Raw genomic sequence first — 24932 nt, 5'->3', positions numbered from 1 at the left:
CAATCCTAACTGTCAAAGCCAACGACAGTCTATGAAGTGTAAATCCCCCTGGTTAGCATTGAGGTATTATGTGGCAGAACGATCGCTGTGGATCGACTACTACCAGTCCAAATTAGTCGGAATCCTCAAAGTTAGCGTTCCATTCAGTTGTAAACAAATGGCACAAAGGAGCATCTGTGAGCATAATGTTTCTAACTGCTGTTATTTGTTGGAGGCTAAATTGCAGAGTCTTTTAGGAATGGTTGAAAGGACAGTGTTGTACAACACCGTCCTTTTAGGAATGGTATTGGTTGAAAGACGGGGAATTTACACTTCAACAACTGTCAATGGCTTTGACAGTTAGGATTCCTTGTTTGCATCTCAACAGTTGTTTTTCTCAATACCATAGGGCGAAACCATCCTTGCCCAGACACACCCTCCTGGTTTTGAAGTATAAATATTTGGGGTTTTGGCACCAACTGTTTGGACTAGATCTGACCAATCTAAGTCTGTGATCACGAACTGATGAAGCCTTCTTGGATGAGAGGCCAAACATCTTCTAAAACAAACCAAATAGTCCAGTTGTAATCAATTGAATGCCCTGAGATGACAATGACTGGATGAATGAGAACCTTCATAGGTATGTTATTAGTTCAAGTTTAACGATTGAAAAAGGTGGGATTCAAAACGTTTATACTCCTTCCCATTACCCTTTTGAGAGATGTTGAATTTTCTTTTTTGCGAAACAATAATAATATTGTAATGGAGCACTTGATTGTTCTCTAGAAAAAGGTAATATACTGCCTTAAAAAAAAATACCAGTACCTATTTTTTCCATGGACATGATGGCATGCTTTGCTGAAATTGCTGCTAATATGAGCCGATGCGCATGTGAGTCAACACACACACAGTGCACTGACAGGCGGAAACAGTGTGGAGACAGAAGAGAGAGAATGGATGTATTTTGCCGATAAAAGTGAACCTATACATTGAAGCGCTACTCTGCAGGCGGTGCTTTAAAACAGTGGTTCTCAAATGTGGGTACGCTTACCCCTGGGGGTACTTGAAGGTATGCCAAGGGGTACGTGAGATTTTTTTTAAATCTTCTAAAAATAGCAACAATTCAAAAATCCTTTATAAATATATTTATTGAATAATACTTCAACAAAATATGAATGTAAGTTCATAAACTCAGTGAAGCACAAGCTCAGGTTGCTCACTAAAATGTCTGTCAAAAAGAACTGTGAAAAGAAATGCAACAATGCAATATTCAGTGTTGACAGCTAGATTTTTTGTGGACATGTTCCATAAATATTGATGTTAAAGATTTCTTTTTTTTGTGAAGAAATGTTTAGAATTAAGTTCATGAATCCAGATGGATCTCTATTACAATCCCCCAAGAGGGCACTTTAAGTTGATGATTACTTCTGTGTAGAAATCTTTATTTATAATTGAATCACTTGTTTATTTTTCAACAAGTTTTTAGTTATTTTTTATATCTTTTTTTCCAAATCGTTCAAGAAAGACCACTACACATGAGGAATATTTTGCACTGTTATACAATTTAATAAATCAGAAACTGATGACATAGTGCTGTATTTAACTTCTTTATCTCTTTTTTACAACCCAAAAATGCTTTGCTCTGATTAGGGGGTACTTGAATTAAAAAAATGTTCACAGGGGGTACATCACTGAAAAAAGGTTGAGAACCACTGCTTTAAAACATTGCTAGTTAGCGGCTAACGTCCGTCCACAGTGTTTTAGCTACTTCTAAATGACTAATCCTGGCCTCCATGGCAACAAAAAAAGTCAGTTTCTTACAAGTATCATTATCTTTGGAGGACGAGGAATAGCTAAACATGCTTCACTACACACCGTAGGATACTATAGCTAACTGCTAACAGCAAGCTAGCGCTACTCTATGTAAACAAAAGTAATTCTGTAACGATACCAAGAACAGTATAAAGTCGATAATAGAAAGATTACATTGATATTTTTTTTATTATCGCACATTTTTTTGTTAATTGGTAATTGTTAATAAAGTCATGAAATACATCGCTGGACACAGGAGAACTTTAATTATGACCAATGTATGATCCTGTAACGACTTGGTATCAGATTCATACCCACATTTGTAGTATCATCCAAAACTAATGTAAAGTATCCAAACAGCAGAAGAATAAGTGATTATTACGTTTGAACAGAAGTGTAGATAGAACATGTGAGCAGATATTGACAGTAAATGAACAAGTAGATGAATAATGTTGACAAAATAATAGAATGATAAATGACACAATATGTTACTGCATATGTCAGCAGACTAATTAGGAGCCTTTGTTTGTTTACTTACTACTAAAAGACAAGTTGTCTAGTATGTTCAACATCTTATTTCATGCATACATTCTTCTTTTGTTGCAGTAAGAGAAGGCCTGGGCCAATATTCAATAAATCAATTAACCAAACGATAAATGACCGTCATATGCATGTGTTGTTATGGTTACAAGAGCAGTCAGTGTGTTGCAGCAGGCCTTTGGACTACATGCACTATAGGAATGTACAACTCACCACGCTTAGAATGACCAGATTACATTCAAATGATCGGAAAACCGTGATTGATAACTGCACTTTGATAGATTTATGTACCCACAAGCAATAGCTTGCTAAAACAGGAGCCATTAACGTATTTCCCCGTGAAGAAATGTCATACCCCATTCTAAACTTGTATTAACGCGTTACTGTCTAAACCTGTAATCCTCTCATTGTGGTATGTGTGCCACTAGTGCAGGGGTCGGCAACCTTTACCAGTCAAAGAGCCATTTTGACCAGTTTCACAAATTAAAGAAAACAATGGGAGCCACAAAAATCTTTTGAAATTTAAAATAAAATAACACTGCATACAAAGTATTTTTTTTGCTTTGTGCTATGTATAATACAAAGGGTCTCAGACACGCGCCCCACACCTTAATGTGAAAATTGAATGTTAGTGCGGCCTGCGGGTTTAATATGAATGGCGGTTGACAGCTTGTCAACCCTCCCGATTTTTCCGGCTGATTACAAATTTCAGGGCAACTATTCTCTCGAACGTGCCGTGATACTACAGCATTTAGCGCCCACTACAACCAGCGTGCAGGCCAAGACACACGTTGTATGGGGCTTTTGCTTGCTCACGTAAGTGACAGCAAGGCATACTTGGTCAACAACCACACAGGTTACACTGATAGTGGCGGTATAAAAAAACTTTAACACTCTTACTAATAATGCGCCACACTGGAACCCATACCAAACAAGAATGACAAACACATTTTGGGAGAACATCTGCACCATAACACAACAGAACAAATACCCAGAATCCCATGCAGCCCTAACTCTTTCGGGCTACATTATACACCCCCGCTACCAAACCCCGCCCACCTCAACCGACGCACGGGGGGGGTTGGTGGTAGCAGGGGTGTATAATGTAGCCCGGAAGAGTCAGGGCTGCATGGGATTCTGGGTATTTGTTCTGTTGTGTTTATGTTGTGTTAAGGTGCAGATGTTCTCCCGAAATGTGTTTGTCATTCTTGTTTGGTTTTGGTTCAAAGTGTGGCGCATTATTAGTAAGAGTGTTAAAGTTGTTTTATATGGCCACCGTCAGTGTAACCTGTGTGGCTGTTGACCAAGTATGCCTTGCTGTCACTTACGTGTGCAAGCAGAAGATGCATATATCAAAAGGCTGGGCTGGCACGCTGTTAATACAGATTGCAGAAGGCGCTATATGCTGCACCATCATGGCACGCCCTTATTAATATTGTAAGGGTGAAAATCGGAAAACAGTAATTCCGGGAGTTTTCTGCGAGAGGCACTGAAATCCGGAAGTCTCCCGGGAAAATCAGGGGGGCCGGCAAGTATGCAGCTAAGCCGCATCAGAGTGATCAAAGAGCCGCATGCGGCTCCGGAGCTGCGGGTTGCCGACCCCTGCACTAGTGGTATGCCAAATAATAACTTAATTAAATATAACTAATTTTTGTTTGATTCATTACTTAAGAACAGTGTTATATTTTCCTATATTCAAACACAGTGTTACTGTTCAAAATGTGTGTAAGGTCACAGTGACCAATAATATTAAATATACTTGTTAAATAAAACCTCTGCCTTGTTTTTAATGAATACTTAGGCCTACTAGGCTACTATATTTCAATGTTGGTCATTATGGTGCTACTTGGAGAGCCAAGGGAACAACAGGAAGTGAACTTGTGTGACGTCACATAAACCGGAAGTGATACCGCAGTCACAATAATTGTATTTATCCATTTTATTTATTGTTTCGGTTGTGTATATTTGAGGGTCCCCCACACCCTCCTTAACAGAGACAGAACCTGTTTTATTGCTTTTGGTTGTAATATTTATTGAAGTGAAAAATGTTGCTAACAGACAGTATGTTTTATTTGTATGATTTGTTTGTTTTATTACAAAGTTACCTTAGAGGAAAATCTAATTTAAAACATTTGTATGCCCGTACACCACTTTAGCATATCCGCATGTGGAATTAAATTCTGGAATGGATTAACCAAAGAAATCAAACAAAGCACCAATATGATTCAGTTTAAGAGACTGTTCAAACTACAAGTGTTCACAAAGTACACACAACAATAATTATGATGAACATCTTGAACCCTTTTTTGTTTGTTTTGTTTTTTGAGATAAAGATTATTTATGTATTTCATATTTGTTTACATACTATGGTATATTATTTATTTATTATTTATTCACTGTTTTGTTACAGAGAACAAGGAAATGGGATAAAATGGCTATGGTATGAAAAGGGGTAGGATTAAATCAGCTCAGCTTCTTCCTACACCTTTTCGGACATGCTGTAATGAAACAACTGGAAATATGTGATGCATTACATTGTATCGTATGCACGTTCCAAATAAACTGAAACCAAACTGAACTGAACTGAACAATATACGGGAAACAAGATTGTTGCCTTTGAAAGAATATACTTGCAAGATTATTATTAATATGAGTTATTATTACATAATTTGGTCTCAAAATAATGTTGACAAAAACATTGTCTATCGGCAATAATTTGGAGGTCAATATATTTGTCGAGCAAAGTTTGTTATCATTCAGGGCTAAATACGAAAGGTATGGTTAATGTATCTTAAGGTTTTCTGTTAAAGTAAAGCCAATAATTACTTTTTGTGTGGTGCCCTTTATTTTGAAAAGTATCGAAACTAGGGATGTCCGATAATATCAGCCTGCTGATATTATTGGTCGATAAATGCGTTAAAATGTAATATCGGAATTATCGGTATCGTTTTTTTTATTATCGGTATGTTGTTTTTTTTGTGTGTGTTTTTTTTTTATTAAATCAACATAAAAAACACAAGATACACTTACAATTAGTGCACCAACCCAAAAAAACTCCCTCCCCCATTTACACTCATTCACACAAAAGGGTTTTTTCTTTCTGTTATTAATATTCTGGTTACTACATTATATATCAATACAGTCGGCAAGGGATACAGTCCGTAAGCACACATGATTGTGCGTGCTGCTGGTCCACTAATAGTACTAACCTTTAACAGTTAATTTTACTAATTTTCATTAATTACTAGTTTCTATGTAACTGTTTTTATATTGTTTTACTTTCTTTTTTTATTCAAGAAAATGTTTTTAATTTATTTATCTTATTTTATTAATTTTTCTAAAAAGTACCTTATCTTCACCATACCTGGTTGTCCAAATTAGGCATAATAATGTGTTAATTCCACGACTGCATATATGTGTTGATATCGGTATCGGTTGATATCGGTATCGGTAATTAAAGAGTTGGACAATATCGGATATCGGCAAAAAGCCATTATCGGACATCCCTAATCGAAACACATTTTGGTATCGGGACAAGCCCACACTCAACTAATTTTATCTCCAGTTGCGCTGAACTGAATGGAAGAATGAATCTTCTGTACACCAAAGCGCCTAATGAGGCGCACTATAGCCTCCTGGGAAGTGGTGTGAAAGTCGCTACAAGCGTGAAGGCACTCTGCAACAAGCATAACGTGGCCGTGACACCTCAAATCCCTTTTCAATGGCAAACACAAGCGGAGGCGGTTTCTTACTCTGGGGTCTCGGAGGAAAAGAGCTTTCTGCAGCAGGGAGTTGATGTCCCCGATCGGAGGGTAGTGCATCAGGAGGCCCAGGCAGGTCTGGAAGTTGCTGGCAATCACTGAAAGATACACCTGATGAACAAAATCAGCCTCAAAACACAGGTGCAGGTGTGCGGGTGTGTCGTACGAGCGTCTCGGATGTAGAGCAGCATGGCCACGAAAACGTAGTCCACCAGGTCCAGAGTGATGCTGTCAGCGAATAGAGCGTCCCAGACCACCAGCAGGTCCTGAAGGGGAAACTCGCGTCCGAACAGCAGGCGCACCCAGCGGCTACAGCGGGCAAAAAGCACAAAAGGTTTGGCTGTGCAGCTGAAAACAAAAAAAAGAGCGCTGACATTCTTTGTACTGACATTCCGTAGATTTGCGGGGCGATTTCCAGCCGGTTGAGGTGCATGTGCAGCTCCACATCGTGCTTCTTCACCAGCTGATCTTGGATGCGGTTGACTTTGGTTACTATGGCAACAGATGGCCCCAAGTCCTGGGGCCGCGCAAAAGGGATGCTGCTGAGCATTTCTTCTTTACCCTGCAGGGCAACAAAGTGGCGTGACTGAGCATCACATGCTCTCTGGACACGCCCCCCTCATTCCCAACCACTGCGCCGTGGCAAGTCATCAACTTCCACCTAATTGGTCCCAAAACTATTACTCATTGAGTTCAAATACCTATCTTATTGTAGAGTTGGAAAAATATGGCAAAAATAATCGTCTTGATTTTTCGGGCTGATATTGAAATCACGATTAATAACACGATAACTTATTACACCACCAAAACTCAACTTGAAATAAAATTCAAAAGAACAGATATAACTAGTAACGAATAAACAAGTAAAATAATAATGAATAAAAATAGCAATAACAATAAAAATAAAAAAAGACAATAAAATTTAGTTTTCCACTTTTGTTTTTAATAACATATTTGTGTCATAGAAAACATTTAATAAAATGTTGTTAATAAATGCAAAAATCCTTAGATTTATTGGTGTGATACATCTTTGGACAATTTTGACCAGTATTTCAGGTAAAAGAATAGTAATGGTGTAAACGTATCAACGTTTTAAGTACATTATGCTTGTGTAAGGTACTTTTTTGAAACCTCCATTTTGTTAGCGCAGTCAGACCAGACGTGGCGCACCGCGCTATTATTGTGAAGGGAGGGAAAGTGTGTTGCTGTCCATGATCTATGATGTCATTCACAAACAACAACACAAGCAGATGAGATGTGTTGTGAGTGTATGGATTGCTCTTGCTAGCTTTAGCTTCCCACTTTCAAGTTGCCATCTCCACAGTGTTTAGTGCAAGACATGTTTCGGAGATGAATGAGTGCTATCGGACACATTATTTTCCCTTCTGCTCACAATAACATTTTACTTACATTTATGTCAATTTCCCTGATATTCTGCCGTTAACAGCGCATAAAGTTTTATTGTCCAATTCCGTGATCCTGTCTGCAGTTACGTCAAGGCTTACTGTTTTGTTAAGTTTCGTGACTATTGATTAGACATACTAGCGCTGTGTCAAATAAAAAGTAGTAACTATGGTGACATCCCAAACTTCTAGTAGACGTGCTCTTTTTTCACTTGTACACTCACTCGTCCGTTTCATTGTCACCAGCCCAGGAATGTGAATAGACTTTACGCAGCCCATGAATAGTTTTTTCACTATTATATTTTGATGATTGTCTGAGTGACAGGCAGAACAATGCACAAACCCCATTTCCATATGAGTTGGGAAATTGTGTTAGATGTAAATATAAACGGAATACAATGATTTGCAAATCCTTTTCAACCCATATTCAATTGAATGCACTACAAAGACAAGATATTTGATGTTCAAACTCATAAACTTAATTTTTTTTTTGCAAATAATAATTAACTTAGAATTTCATGGCTGCAACACGTGCCAAAGTAGTTGGGAAAGGGCATGTTCACCACTGTGTTACATGGCCTTTCCTTTTAACAACACTCACTAAACGTTTGGGAACTGAGGAGACACATTTTTTAAGATTCTCAGGTGGAATTATTTCCCATTCTTGCTTGATGTACAGCTTAAGTTGTTCAATAGTCCGGGGGTCTCCGTTGTGGTATTTTAGGCTTCATAATGCGCCACACATTTTCAATGGGAGACAGGTCTGGACTACATGCAGGCCAGTCTAGTACCCGCACTCTTTTACTATGAAGCCACATTGATGTAACACGTGGCTTGGCATTGTCTTGCTGAAACGTTGCTGGTAACGTTGCTTGGATGGCAACATATGTTGCTCCAAAACCTGTATGTACCTTTCAGCATTAATGGTGCCTTCACAGATGTGTAAGTTACCCATGTCTTGGGCACTAATACACCCCCATACCATCACATATGCTGGCTTTTCAACTTTGCGCCTATAACAATCCAGGTGGTTCTTTTCCTCTTTGGTCAGGATGACACGACGTCCACAGTTTCCAAAAACAATTTGAAATGTGGACTCGTCAGACCACAGAACACTTTTCCACTTTGTATCAGTCCATCTTAGATGAGCTCAGGCCCAGCGAAGCTGACGGCGTTTCTGGGTGCTGTTGATAAACGGTTTTCGCCTTGCATAGGAGAGTTTTAACTTGCACTTACAGTTGTAGCGACCAACTGTAGTTACTGACAGTGGGTTTCTGAAGTGTTCCTGAGCCCATGTGGTGATATCCTTTACACACTGATGTCGCTTGTTGATGCAGTACAGCCTGAGGGATCGAAGGTCACGGGCTTAGCTGCTTACGTGCAGTGATTTCTCCAGATTCTCTGAACCCTTTGATGATATTACGTACCGTAGATGGTGAAATCCCTAAATTCCTTGCAATAGCTGGTTGAGAAAGGTTTTTCTTAAACTGTTCAACAATTTGCTCACGCATTTGTTGACAAAGTGGTGACCCTCGCCCCATCCTTGTTTGTGAATGACTGAGCATTTCATGGAATCTACTTTTATACCCAATCATGGCACCCACCTGTTCCCAATTTGCCTGTTCACCTGTGGAATGTTCCAAATAAGTGTTTGATGAGCATTCCTCAACTTTATCAGTATTTATTGCCACCTTTCCCAACTTCTTTGTCACGTGTTGCAGGCATCAAATTCTAAAGTTAATGATTATTTGCAAAAAAAAAATTGTTTATCAGTTTGAACATCAAATATGTTGTCTTTGTAGCATATTCAACTGAATATGGGTTGAAAATGATTTGCAAATCATTGTATTCCGTTTATATTTACATCTAACACAATTTCCCAACTCATATGGAAACAGGGTTTGTAATATTAGCTGGAGGAAAGTTAGACAATAAACCACGGTACCTGCAGTGTACCTACAATGCCATAAGTACATTGTTGGGCCAGCACCAGTAAAAATGTTTGTAAAAAAAAAAAAAAAAAAAAAAAAATCGATTATGTTTTGCGAGGCAACACTTTACCTTCCAGGTGATACATGTGAATCATGTTCCACTAACTATGTTTGGATATTTGAACAACAGGCACGCCGTGCACACAAAGAAAGCAGCAGACTGGCCTCGTAGTAACAAGGTCAACATTCTTCTCCGCAGTGTGCTGACTATATTCTTGGAAGTAGCCGTTTTATGTCAGTTTTGGTCCGTTCATATCTCATTTGTTAAGCCTTTGGACAAAACAATTCCAATGCTCATTTTTGGTAGCCTGTCAATGGGCTCGTCCATTGTATGTTAGCATTAGGCTAGCCAGCCTTTATCCTGTATAGCAGTGTTGCTTTTTTTCAGTTTCTGCCAAACTGTATTGTCAAATAAACATCCTTCCTTCATGTGTGAGGACCTTGTGTGTAGATGAATGTCTTTTCTTTTGTGTGCTTACTTCATTGTGGAGACTATCAAACAACCTCATATTGAAAAGGTTTCAGCTCTAATTCAAATGGGTCATGTTAGGATTTTGTTCATTTCAAACACGTTCATGTGGTCTATAGCAGTGTTTTTCAACCACTCGTGTGCCGTGAGAGATTATGTAATTTTACCTAATTGGGTTAAAAATATTTTTTGCCAACCAGTAATTATAATCCACAAATAATGTGCCGTTGTTGAGTGTCTATACTGTCTAGGGCTCGGCAAAGTAACACGTTATACTCCTCCATATCAGTAGGTGGCAGCAGGTTGCTTTGTAGATGTCGGGAATATGGTTTGTCGGTCACAATATGCAGAAGATAGCGGGAGGCAGCGTGCAGGTAAAAAGCTATGTAATGCTTAAACCAAAAATAAACAAAGAGCGAGTGCCGCTAAGAAAAAGCATTGCAGCTTAGCGAAGGCTATGAAAAACGAAACTAAAACTGAACTGGCTACAAATTAAACAGAAACAGAATGCTGGATGACAGCAAAGACTTACAGCGTGTGGAGCAGAGACGCGTCCACTGTAAATGTTCTGTTTTTGCATTGCGCATTATTATGGTACAGTCTTTTAGTGTATTTACGGTAACTCCCAGCATGCATTGCTCTATGCGCGGGCTCCGGTTGTTAGTCTGTTATGTGAACGGCAGTGACCGGTTTGTTATTGTGTTCCCTGAACTTAACTCAGTAAAGTATACGTATAAAAAGAAGAAGGTTGTCGTCATTGAGTTATCATCCACAAAGTACATCCGTACATGACATGACAATCAACAATGTCCACACAAAGAAGGATAGCAACAACTTAAATAGTCTTGATTGCTAAAACAAAGCAGGAGCGCGAAATAGCGCTCAAAGGAAACCATGAAACTACAACAGGAAAATACCAACAAAACAGGAAAAGCAACAAAAATAGGAGTGCAAGACAAGAACTAAAACACTACACACAGGAGAGAACCAAAAAACTCAAGATAAGTCACGACGTGATGTGACAGGTCGTGACAGTGGAACTACTTTGAGATAAGAGCTATAGTGATGCATGGTTGGTTATAATTTAGATTAATTTCCAACAATTGCGAGAACGACTTTTAATTGTCAATATTGGCTGCTGAGTTTCATTTTTTAATGTTTTCTACTGGTGGTGGGCCTCCGGATTTTTTGAATGAAAAAAATGTGCTTTGGCTCAAAAAAGGTAGAAAAACACTAGCCATGTAATGGTCCAAATTGTGCATAGATTTTGCTTTACAGACCAAATTCTCGTTGCATTCTGACTGAACGTGCAATTTTAGTGGGCGGACCGAAGCCCTCCTCCAAAACAGGAGGGAGGAGTGCTGGCATGGATTGGACAACAAGTCCAGATCCGTGTGCTCGTACTTGAGCAATCGTTACCCCCATAAAACGTTTGGGACTAGCCTCCAGCCAGTACACATAAAGACGTGTGGATGTAACTCACCCTCCTCACTTCTCGTTCATAGCAAGAGAACCAAGGCTCTGCAGTCTCCATCAGCTGAGAGAACAGTGCACTAAAAGAGGGAAGAATTTGTCACCAATGAAGCAATCCCTTTTTTTTTAACATTTGTTTTTGGAATTTTTGACAGAAAATACAGAAATACAACATGCCAAACGCTATTTACTCCCAAACAAGTAAACCACAAAAATGACATAAAACAGGGTTTGTACACCTTTTCCATGGCCAAATTCAAGCCCTTTTTAAGGACTTTCAAGATACATTTTCCAGTTTTTCCAGTACCCTTCAAAAGGTGAAAACCAGTGTGAATCAATCCATAGCCTTGTTTGAGGTCACCAAATGCTGTCTGAAGGAAAAATACGGAAAATCTGCTAAAACCTAAACCTAACATTGAACCAGCAGTTATCATTAACTGAATGGGGCATGGAAAATGAAGCAGTGTTTCTGTAGACTATTCAATGTCATTGGTGTTTGCAAACATGTCTCCATTTGTGTTGTTTTTAAAATTTCTTGTTTTTTTCTTACTTACAGCACTCAATGACATCGAACTGCACAGATTGATTCACACCGTATTTGTGCTTGTAAACTGCATAATGTGATATAAATACACGCACCCTCAAAATGTCAATTTCACTCATTCATTGACAAAACTGTTCCACATTAATATAAGAATAATAAATTAAAGGAAAATATTTTCTTTGTTTCACAACACCTCAGTCACCTTTCATTAAGCATATCTAGCCTTATAACTGTGGCCATGATAACAAATCGATTTTTAGTTGAGGGAAGTTCTTAACATTATAATTTATCATTGACAAACGCTCGCTTTTTTCCTTTCATAGCTCGTAATAACTTTCCGTAATTAACATGTAATCAAGCCCTGATCTCACAGTTTAGGTCTAGCATGTACCAAAAGATTAGGAAACAAAACGCTAGTTAACTCGTAGGGCTAGTAATCTCTGTGGCTTACCTGTCATATGACTCGAGAGAGCAGACTCTCCCATTGCGAAAAGCTGGATTTCCTTTTTGCATACTTTGCAGCAGGCTACACGTGGATTTGGTCCACATTTTATCCAAAGTTTGTATTTGTCATTTTCCATACAATATTCATTAAAACGACAACCTCCCGGCATGATGGACCGATGCACCACTGTCCTCTTGGGGGCGACACAGAGCCGTATATACATGACAACAACCTAATGTAAGGGCTCTTGCAAAGCCAACAGATCAAGCGTGTAGCTTTCATTTTTAAGGAAACTTATTTTATTTTTTCCCCATTTTATAATTAGCCTATTGCAATATGATGAACATTTCCAAGCATTTCCAAGCACTTCACCCAAAATTCAAGCATTTTCAAGGTTTTTAAGCACCCGTACGAACCCTGATAAAATAAAATGAAAACAATTTTAAATAAAAAAAAAAAAATGAAGCAATTTTGGAATCCAACCATACTCACTATGCATCATGCTCAAGGTACTGTGGGTCCAACAGACACTTCATCTCCTCACTGTGGGAGAGACAAGAGGTTATTAAGCAGAGCCACACCTGGGGATAGCAAGCTACACACTTTTAGCTTTATGAAGCAATGCCCAGGTGCCATTTATTACCTGCTTCATTTGATAGTACAGTCGTCCCTCCCCACATTGTACGTATTTCTGGCCTAAATGAAGTCTTATATTTATTACAGGAAAGTACTTGTCTTATATTCCTTGTGTTGAGCACAATAAATATTCTGTTTCCATGCCGATAGAGTCATTGTTTACGTGGTTGTTTTTAATGGCAAGTATGTATGGCAATTTCCGGACAATAAGCCGCTACTTCCTGGTTGGAATCCAGCTTTCGCCATCCTAGACACTTAACCCACCTTGCTCTCAGTGCTGTAAACGTAGCTTACATGTAGATATTGGGTTTTTCAAAGTAAAGCACTTGGAGTCACTGGAGAAAAGGCGCTGTATAAATATAATTCACTTCACTACTTTTTTCCAGTGCTCTAAATCCTGTGGCTAATTCAAAGATTTTTCGCCAATATCCCGCTAATACATTCAGCCAACGATATTGCCAAAATGGTCACGATTGACCAATGAGATTGTTCACATTAAGCCAAACACACACAAACATTCAGTCAGCCATTTAGCGCTTTATAGACTAACCCTCGTCATGGAGAACAAACGACGACATGCACAAGACGTAGCCCCAAAACCAAAGACAATCATCAATGAACACAAGCGGCTGTGTAAATATTTAATTTATTCATGTGTTCACCTGTGGCTTATAGACTTGCGCCGCCAATATATGTATAAAATAAGATATCAGGTGGGTGCACCTTATATTACATTATATATATATATATATATATATATATATATATATATATATATATATATATATACAGCCCAGAAATGGGTAACTGTTGATGTACTTCATCTTCAACTACTGCCTCATTAAGAACACATCCCCACTAATTCCCTTTGCGCTCCCTGCACTTTAAAACGCTGTATGTGTCCAGGTCAGGGGCAATCAAACAACTTTTACCATCAAACTGCGTGTCCCTTCTGAAGAGGAGTAGCGTTTAAAAAAATAATTCATTACATTATTCCTTCTGAAGTGAAGTGCTTGGAATACAAACAATAAAAGAACACACATTTGACCACATAGTGAGGGCATTGCACTTGTGACTTTGCACTATGACATCAGAGCACCTTTTATCATATAAAGTAGGTCTGAATCAGGGGTTCTTAACCAACTTTTCCACTATAGAGGGTTCTGGGGCCCACTCAAATACGAACACTGATTTAGTAATCCTACTCTTGATTTAAATTGCATTCAGTAATTATATCTAACATATTTACTCGGGATGGAACGGTATCAAAATCTTACGGTACAATATTATGGCGGTATTGAGCCCACGATACAATATTATTGTGGTATATGTCCCCCCAAAAAAGACTTTCAAATGTTATAGTTTGTAAAATGAAGTGGCAAGAATGTTTAGGATAAACACACTTGCTGTAATTGAACACAAACATAATGCTCAAATGTTCTAATCATAGTATTACTACAAACAATGTGTGTGTATATACAGGTAAAAGCCAGTAAATTAGAATATTTTGAAAAACTTGATTTATTTCAGTAATTGCATTCAAAAGGTGTAACTTGTACATTATATTTATTCATTGCACACAGACTGATGCATTCAAATGTTTATTTCATTTAATTTTGATGATTTGAAGTGGCAACAAATGAAAATCCAAAATTCCGTGTGTCACAAAATTAGAATATTACTTAAGGCTAATACAAAAAAGGGATTTTTAGAAATGTTGGCCAACTGAAAAGTATGAAAATGAAAAATATGAGCATGTACAATACTCAATACTTGGTTGGAGCTCCTTTTGCCTCAATTACTGCGTTAATGCGGCGTGGCATGGAGTCGATGAGTTTCTGGCACTGCTCAGGTGTTATGAGAGCCCAGGTTGCTCTGATAGTGGCCTTCAACTCTTCTGCGTTTTTGGGTCTGGCATTCTGCATCTTCCTTTTCACAATACCCCACAGATTTTCTATGGGGCTAAGGTCAGGGGAGTTGGCGGGCCAATTTAGAACAGAAATACCATGGTCCGTAAACCAGGCACGGGTAGATTTTGCGCTGTGTGCAGGCGCCAAGTCCTGTTGGAACTTGAAATCTCCATCTCCATAGAGCAGGTCAGCAGCAGGAAGCATGAAGTGCTCTAAAACTTGCTGGTAGACGGCTGCGTTGACCCTGGATCTCAGGAAACAGAGTGGACCGACACCAGCAGATGACATGGCACCCCAAACCATCACCCAACCATGCAAATTTTGCATTTCCTTTGGAAATCGAGGTCCCAGAGTCTGGAGGAAGACAGGAGAGGCACAGGATCCACGTTGCCTGAAGTCTAGTGTAAAATTTCCACCATCAGTGATGGTTTGGGGTGCCATGTCATCTGCTGGTGTCGGTCCACTCTGTTTCCTGAGATCCAGGGTCAACGCAGCCGTCTACCAGCAAGTTTTAGAGCACTTCATGCTTCCTGCTGCTGACCTGCTCTATGGAGATGGAGATTTCAAGTTCCAACAGGACTTGGCGCCTGCACACAGCGCAAAATCTACCCGTGCCTGGTTTACGGACCATGGTATTTCTGTTCTAAATTGGCCCGCCAACTCCCCTGACCTTAGCCCCATAGAAAATCTGTGGGGTATTGGGAAAAGGAAGATGCAGAATGCCAGACCCAAAAACGCAAAAGAGTTGAAGGCCACTATCAGAGCAACCTGGGCTCTCATAACACCTGAGCAGTGCCAGAAACTCATCGACTCCATGCCACGCCGCATTAACGCAGTAATTGAGGCAAAAGGAGCTCCAACCAAGTATTGAGTATTGTACATGCTCATATTTTTCATTTTCATACTTTTCAGTTGGCCAACATTTCTAAAAATCCCTTTTTTGTATTAGCCTTAAGTAATATTCTAATTTTGTGACACACGGAATTTTGGATTTTCATTTGTTGCCACTTCAAATCATCAAAATTAAATGAAATAAACATTTGAATGCATCAGTCTGTGTGCAATGAATAAATATAATGTACAAGTTACACCTTTTGAATGCAATTACTGAAATAAATCAAGTTTTTCAAAATATTCTAATTTACTGGCTTTTACCTGTATATATATATATATATATATATATATATATATATATATATATATATATATATATATATATATATATAGGGGAACACATTCACCATTAATTAGTTGCTTATTAACATGCAAAATAATAGCATATTGGCTCTTAATTACTCATTATTAAGTACTTATTAATGCCTTATTCTGCACGGCCTAATTATACAACCAGTAAGCCATTATCCAAGAGTCTTCCCTCAATAACCTCAGAATTATTGCTTATTAGTAACCCTAACCCTTATATATTTCCCTAGTGTCCAAATAACTCTAAATTAAGTATTTTTTACTTTAATAACCAACTAAGTAATGGTGAATATGTTCCCCAAACTAAAGTGGTATGGGGAACATATATATATATATATAATATATAATTTTTATTTAAATATACTTTATTTTTCTAAAGATTCTAATCTCCTTAAGAAGGTACAAACAGTTTGATGGTAACAATTCCCTCGACTTGGCTCTGACCTGGAAGAGAGACTAGGCCAGAGGTCTACAACCCGCGGCTCTAGAGTCGCATGCGGCTTTTTAGCGCTGGAACTTTTTCAAAAATGTGTGAAAATGGAAAAAGATGGGGGAAAGAAATATATATTTTGTTTGAATATGGTTTCTGTAGGAGGACAAACATGACACAAACCTTCCTAATTGTTAGAAATCCCACTGTTTATATTAAACATGCTTCCCTGATGAGAGTATTTGGCCAGCGCAGTTTTGTCCCACTAATTTCAGCGGTCCTTGAACTCACTGTAGTTTTACATGTGCAACTTTTTCCGAGTCTGCCACAGAAAGACAAGTTTTATGCCACTCCTTCTTTGTCTCATTTTGTCCACCAAACCTTTTATGCTGTGTGTGAATGCACAAAGATGAGCTTTGTTGATGTTATTGACTTCTGTAGATTGCTAATCAGACATATTTGGTCAGTGCATGACTGCAAGCTAATCCATGCTAACATGCTATTTAGGCTAGCTGTATACATGTTGCATCATTATGTCTCGTTTGTAGGTATATTTTTAATTTCCTTGAATTATGTCCACTGTGCATTTAATTTATATTTGCACATTATCTGTATGCAATACTGGCTGCATTTCTGATAGTTGTTTGTGGGCCATGTTGTTCCAGACCACAGCAAATGTCACCATGTTGTTCCAGACCACAGCAAATGTCACCATGTTGTTCCAGACCACAGCAAATGTTACCCAGCTTGCAAAGATTGTAATAAATCCTTTAGAAGAAGACGTTTCCTTTAACTTGGACACACACACCTATACCTTTGCCCGTTCTAAGACAGTCCTTTCCAGGAGTTATCTCACCCCCTGAGAAGTGTTACTAATGTTTTCTAATGTTGTAAAAATGTGTAAAATAAATATTACATTTCAACATTTCTGTCAACGAACATTTGTGTCATCCTGCACCACATATTCATTTTGATTGGTAGTAGGCTAATATAGCTAATATAGACACTTACATCATGTGTTGTCTTCATTATAACAGTTATTTAAGACTTTTAAAGTCATTTTGATAGTAGGCTAATATAGACACGTACATCATGTGTTGTCTTCATCATAACAATTATTTAAGACTTTTAAAGTCCTTTTGATAGTAGGCTAATATAGACACGTACATCATGAGTTGTCTTCATTATAACACTTCTATCAGACTTTTAAAGTCATTTTCACAGTAGGTTAATATAACTAATATAGACACATCATGTGAAGTCTTCATCATAACACTTATAAGACTTTTAAAGTCATTTTTATAGTAGGCGAATATAACCAATATAGACACATCATGTGTTGTCTTCATTATAACACTTATATAATACTTAGTCATTTTGATAGTAGTCTAATATAGCTATATATAGACACATCATTTACGTGATTATTGTGATCTTTTTTTTTGGTGTGCAACACGGATGTTATTTTTTTTTGTTTTATTTTATCTTCTATCTGTACATATTAGTGAGAAATATGGAGCCTTTGTTAAAATTTTTTTGTTTTTCACCACGTTTTCCTTCTGTTAATGTATGTAAAAACCTGCACTCCAACAAAGTCAGTTCCCCATTGTGGTATAAATAAAAGTCTGTTCTATCTTATCCTAGAGTCAGGCGAACAGAACACATTCAAGGCGTAAAGTAAGTGTAAAGGTGAGATTATGGGTGTTATTTCCTGTTGAGAGTACTTTAATCATGTTGAACACCTTATTTATAAGGTCATAAACAGCTTTTTTATACTAGAATGAAATAAATATTTTTGTAAACATCCAATCGGGAGCAATTATCAGCGATTAACGAGGGTTTAGTGTACAGGTGTGGTGTAAATGCAATGCATGTTACAGACAATAAAAGATGACAGGAAGTGACCTGGGGCTCGCCGTCTCACTGGCGTGCAGGAAGGCTTGATGGTCGCAGTGCAGAACGAAGACGATGGGAGCCAACAACTCGTGCATCCCCTGTGGGACACACAGGAGGAAGTGTGAGGTGAAAATAAACTTCACTTGTGGTCAGCTTGGCTGGAATAGTGATGCATGAGGGTTGTCATGTGTGATGACGGCGTGGCGCAGTGGAAGAGTGGCCGTGCGCGACCCGAGGGTCCCTGGTTCAATCCCCACCTAGTACCAACCTCGTCATGTCCGTTGTGTCCTGAGCAAGACACTTCACCCTTGCTCCTGATGGGTGCTGGTTAGCGCCTTGCATGGCAGCTCCCTCCATCAGTGTGTGAATGTGTGTGTGAATGGGTAAATGTGGACGTAGTGTCAAAGCGCTTTGAGTACCTTGAAGGTAGAAAAGCGCTATACAAGTACAACCCATTTATCATTATTTATTTATGACAGCTGTCATTTAGATATTGTTGGCCACGGCCCGGCCAAGTGTCACAAAAAGATGCTTTGCAAGCCCATCCATCCATTAGCTGGCGCCTGTTTAGATCACCGAGGCTCCTCTGGTCTCAACACATGCAACCGTTTCGGCTTTTTCTTTTGGAGGGCGAGCCTACTTTCTCCAGTACCTGCTTATAAAGCAACTGTTCATTTTCTCTGGCATAGCAGAAGAGAATGTCCGTCAGCTTGCTCCGCACATCCTCGTCCTGGAAGTAACGGATCTCAGGAAACCTTCAGAATAATACAGGATATAGCTGTGAGAAACCACGTATGACTGAGTTCAGAAATACTTGGTCACATACGTTCTCAATACGTCTTGTTTGATCATCCCCTTCAGCTCCTTGTCCTGGAAGAACTTGTTCCACGGGCTCTGGGTAGGAAAAAGCAAAACACAATTCAGGAAGCATAGGCAATTAGATACTTCCAGGCTGGCGAACCACTTCAATTTACAAAACTGCTTACGCTCTTGTCTCAGAACGATCTTTCTGTGCAAGTATGGACACATGCTCCTCAGGAACCAGGAAGGTGTGGGGTTCCCCAAGGCTCAATTTTAGATCCCATTTAAAAAATATATTTTCCACAGCTACGCCGATGATACACTATTGTGCATTTGTCATGTCTTGCCAAGTGTATTGTACCATAATGTCCCGGCAAGAAATCTGCGTTCAAAGAACTCTGGCTTATTAGTGATTCCCAGAGCCCAAAAAAGTCTGCGGGCTATAGAGCGTTTTCTATTCGGGCTCCAGTACTATGGAATGCCCTCCCGGTAACAGTTAGAGATGCTACCTCAGTAGAAGGATCTTAAAACTCATTTGTATACTCTAGCCTTTAAATAGACCCCCTTTTTTAGACCAGTTGATCTGCCGTTTCTTTTCCTTTCTCCTCTGCTCCCCCCTCTCCCTTGTGGAGGGGGAGACACACAGGTCCAGTGGCCATGGATGAAGTGCTGGCTGTCCAGAGTCGGGACCCGGGGTGTACCGCTCGCCTGTGCATCGGTTGGGAACATCTCTGCGCTGCTGACCCGTCTCCGCTCGGGATGGTTTCCTGCTGGCCCCACTATGGACTGGACTCTTACTATTATGTTGGATCCAGTATGGACTGGACTCTCACAATATTATGTCAAACCCACTCGACATCCATTGCATTCGGTCTCCCCTAGAGGGGGGGGTTACCCACATATGCGGTCCTCTCCAAGGTTTCTCATAGTCATAGTCATTCACATCGACGTCCCACTGGGGTGAGTTTTTCCTTGCCCTTATGTGGGCTCTGTACCGAGGATGTCGTTGTGGCTTGTGCAGCCCTTTGAGACACTTGTGATTTAGGGCTATATAAATAAACATTGATTGATTGACTTGATGACACGGAACCAAAAAATACCCTTTTTAACATGAAGTCCTAGATAGCAGGAGGGACGTACACCACACTGCAAAAAGTCAGTGTTCAAAAACAAGGAAAAAAAACCCAAAAGTTAGGGGTATTTTACTTGAACTAAGCAAAATTATCTGCCAATAGAACAAAAAAATTTGGCTTGTCAAGAATTTCCAAAACAAGTCAAATTAGCTAACCTCAGTTAACCCAAAAATACCTTAAAATAAGTATATTCTCACTAATAACAAGTGCACTTTTCTTGGTAGAAATTTTTTTTGACCTTTTTGCTCAATATGTTGAAAAATATTCTTAAATAAGTAAATGCTAGTGCCATTATCTTGACATAATGATATGCACTTGGCATCATGATTTTTTTTTTCATGCTTGAAGTAAGAAATTATTACTTTAAAAAAGTAGGTTTATACTTGTGAGTGTTGATGACACAGCTTTGCAACAGTTGATATTCTAGTTTCAAGCATGTTTTACTCAATATAAGTCATAAAATCTCAGCAACAAGCTGTAATATCTTACTGAGATCATTTCGGACCAAAACCCTTAAAACAAGTAAAACACTCGAACATAAAATCTGCTGAGTGAGAAGAATGATCTTATCAGACAGAAAATAAGCAAATATCACCCTTATTTGAGATATTTAATCTTACTTAGATTTCAGTTTTTGCAGTGCAAGTACCAGTATTTGTTGGTATTAGTTCCTAGTTAGGTCTGTAAAGAGGGACTGTTAAGACTCTAGACAAATGATACGGTCAGCTGGAAGAAATAAACCAACAATAGTTGTATTAGTCACTTCGCATGGAAAAAGACGCGGGTAGGATCAAAGAATCACCTTGAAATAATCAGAAATAAGGCAGCAACACCACACAAAAGTTTGTGACAACAATATTTCCTCCTCAAAGTCACACACGCTAATACGACTTGGTGTCAGTTTGAAGTGAACTCGGTTTACTTATTGGTCACTACAGCGCTTAATCCACAGGTCAAAATTAATCCACTCAAAAACGTGACAAATTTAAGTAATATAATCATCCATAAAGATGGCCTCCACTGACAGGTCTCTAGTCGCCGTCTGACGTCACCTTGCTTAACTGCACACCCACCTAACTAGCTAATTAATTGTATTGATTGATATGATATATCATGTCAAAGCACATGCATGCCATATATAAATATTATTTGTAAGGAATAGAAACCCAGTGATGGATGTGTGTGTTCCTGACAAGATGATGACATAACTGCATTAGCAAACACACTTGACTTGTTTAAGACTTCGAAAGTTAAGTTAAAGTTAAGTTAACGTACCAATGGTTGTCACACACACTAGGTGTGGTGAAATTTGTCCTCTGCATTTGACTCATCCCCTTGTTGACCCCCTGGGAGGTGAGGGGAGCAGTGGGCAGCAGCGGTGGCCGCGCCTGGGAATCATTTTTGGTGATTTAACCCCCAATTCCAACCCTTGATGCGGAGTGCCAAGCAGGGAGGTAATGGTTCCCATTTTTTTAGTCTTTGGTATGACTCAGCCGGCGTTTGAACTCACAACCTACCGAATTCAGAGCGGACACTCTAACCACTAGGCCACGGAGTAGGTTGTGCAAAAGCAGCTGTTGATAAAATACTCCCAGCTATGACATGTTACATGATGTTGCTGGTGTACAACCTCTTGTGCTCATAAAAATGCATTTTTTCCACGTCTTTATTTACACCGTACAGTACCATATACCAATGAATACCGGTATAGATAAGGAATATCTTTACAGCTCAACCAAGACCACAGAACAAAGTTATAGGTCCTGAAGGCCAGAAAGAGAAATATTTACCAAAATTACAAGATCATAAAAAAATCTTGGTGTGATTTTTGACTCTGAGCTGACTATAATAAAAATAATACAAAAACAGTTTTTTATCATCATAAGACCATAGCAAGAGTCCACCTGTTTCTCTCTTAGGTGCTAATCATGCTTTAATTTCCTGTCCTTTCGACTATTGTAATGCCCTGCTCTCTAGTCTTTCCAAGAAGAACATTAGAAATCAACAGTTATTACAACACTCAGCGAAGGACGAAAGACCACTTATTAAAAAAATAAAAAATAAACTTTAAAAGGCACACCTTCTCAATCAGGCTTTGATTCTAAACTTTTCTAAGATTCTTATATTCTATTATGTTAATTTCTATTGTATTTATTAATATTGTTACGAGGGATGTCCGATAATATCAGCCGATAAATGCTTTAAAATGTAATATCGGAAATTATCGGAATCGGTTTCAAAATTATCGGTATCGGTTTCAAAAAGTAAAATTTATGACTTTTTAAAACGCCGCTGTGTACACGGACATAGGGAGAAGTAAACGCACTTCCTTTGCGTGCCAGCCCCAGTCACATAATATCGACGGCTTTTCAAACACACAAGTGAATGCAAGCATACTTGGTCAACAGCCATACAGGTCACACTGAGGGTGGCCGTATAAACAACTTTAACACTGTTACAAATATGCGCTACACTGTGAACCCACACCAAACAAGAATGACAAACACATTTCGGGGGAACATCCGCACCGTAACACAACAGAACAAATACCCAGAACCCCTTGCAGCACTAACTCTTCCGGGACGCTACAATATACACACCCCGCTACCCCAACCCCGCCCACCTCAACTCCTCATGCTCTCTCAGGGAGAGCATGTCCCAAATTCCAAGCTGCTGTTTTGAGGCATGTTAAAAAAATAATGCACTTTGTGACTTCAATAATAAATATGGCAGTGCCATGTTGGCATTTTTTTCCCATAACTTGAGTTGATTTATTTTGGAAAACCTTGTTACATTGTTTAATGCATCCAGCGGGTGCATTAATAATTAGGCATAATAATGTGTTGAATCCACGACTATATATATCGGTATCGGTTGATATCGGAATCGGTAATTAAGAGTTGGACAATATCGGAATATCGGATATCGACAAAAAAGCCATTATCGGACATCTCTAATTGTTACTACTATTATTGTTACTATTTAATTTGATTTTTAATGGATTATTTTTATTCTATTTAAAAAAAAAATGTTTTTTTAAATACACAAACACACACACACACACGCCATGTTATTGTCAATGACGCTGTGTGTGTGCGTTTTTTTTGTTTTTCCTTGTAAATTGGTGTAAAGCACTTGCTGTTGCAACTTGCCTGTGTAGGAAAGACGCTAAATAAAGTTGTTTGAAAAATGTAGTACCGGTAACTATTTTATCATGTGTATCATACAAATCAGTGACAGTACGCTAACACTTAAAGAGTGAAATAGTAAATCATAAATCCAATCTATTTTTAAACATCCTATTAAGTGCCTAATTAAACACTGATCCACGAGATGACTAATTACTACAAGTCGACTGTTAATGAATCAATAATGAGCTTCTGAAATGCGAAAAGAGTATGAAGGTGATATTGTGTATGCAAATATGAAGGCGCAGACACATGTGCTTTGACAAGGACTCAATAAAAACCCTGCTGAACTCACCCCCTCGTCCTGGGATAGCGGGTTGTTGACCACCAAGTCCTGCTTGCCCGCAGCCTTGCGAGGGTTTGTGATGTGCTGCCAGGGAAAAGACGCAAGAACACAACTTGAATCTACTGGAATAGTCATGTGACCCGAGTGCTTCTTGTCTCCATGCTTCTTGTCAAATGTGAAATGATCAACTTAAACATGTTTTGAGGTGAAAATTGGAGTTACAAACATCCCCACCATTAGTTGGCACAGCCAATGCCACAGGGAACCCGCCCAAAACATATGGTCTTACTTGCTAGCATTAGCTTGTAGCTAAAAATAAACATAACTTTGTTTTTCAAGATGGGAAGGAAGAAAGTGAGCGTGAAGGAAACTGCTGAGAAGAAACAACAGATGATATTCATTAAAGAAAGAAATCATTAGCGATTCCAGCGACACACTGCTAGTCTGCACCATACTGAAGTAAAACCAGTCTAACGCAAGCCAAAAAATAACATCTAAATGGCAGACTTTTATCTATGAAAATATGAAAAAGCTGCTGAGGGCGCAGCAGCTGGAAGGAAATACTGTCAAAGTCTACTCTCCGAGGTCAATGCTGTACATTATTATTACAGTACTTCATAAAACTGCTCCAGTTGTTAGCAGTACATTCTGTTTGTTTTTAAGAGGACTGTCAGAGTTGATGCGTTCACTTGTGTGGCTAATCACAACGCAGAATAATCACACAATTTATTTGGAGCGCACATGCTCGCTGGAAAATCTCACTTCAAAATAAACCCTGACTGTATGTTAGATAAAACTGTTCAATTGCATTCAAGTATTCTGATGAGAAAATTGCATTTGTGTTAAAAACGGTTTAGTTTCTTTTTTAAAGTTACTTTAATGTAATGCGATGAATCAAAATGTAACAGTGTGATTAATCTGCTTTAAAATGTAATCTGGATTTCATACAATATTTCTTATGGGAAAGTTTGCTTTTCTCTTCATGCCATATTGATTTCAATGATGTGCTTAATCAGTATCATGCTTGAAAAA

General features: G+C 38.7%; 1 protein-coding gene across 2 annotated transcripts in view; it reads right to left on the bottom strand.

The window, feature by feature from the left end:
* Nucleotides 1-24932, bottom strand: part of tbc1d5 (TBC1 domain family, member 5) — a 75517-nt gene that overhangs the window by 19408 nt on the left and 31177 nt on the right. For both annotated transcript variants that reach the window (XM_061982494.2, XM_061982495.2), the window contains exons 7-15: nt 23910-23984; nt 19319-19386; nt 19145-19247; nt 18502-18590; nt 12910-12960; nt 11439-11508; nt 6482-6654; nt 6259-6401; nt 6084-6190 (exon numbers count right to left, since the gene is read on the bottom strand). In XM_061982494.2, the coding sequence (XP_061838478.1) occupies nt 6084-6190; nt 6259-6401; nt 6482-6654; nt 11439-11508; nt 12910-12960; nt 18502-18590; nt 19145-19247; nt 19319-19386; nt 23910-23984 (879 nt within the window). The remainder of the gene's footprint in view (nt 1-6083; nt 6191-6258; nt 6402-6481; nt 6655-11438; nt 11509-12909; nt 12961-18501; nt 18591-19144; nt 19248-19318; nt 19387-23909; nt 23985-24932) is intronic.

This window comes from Nerophis lumbriciformis, linkage group LG21, assembly GCF_033978685.3.
Source record: "Nerophis lumbriciformis linkage group LG21, RoL_Nlum_v2.1, whole genome shotgun sequence".
NCBI classification, from domain to species: Eukaryota; Metazoa; Chordata; class Actinopteri; order Syngnathiformes; family Syngnathidae; genus Nerophis; species Nerophis lumbriciformis.
This window is presented reverse-complemented; position numbering and strand designations above follow the sequence as displayed.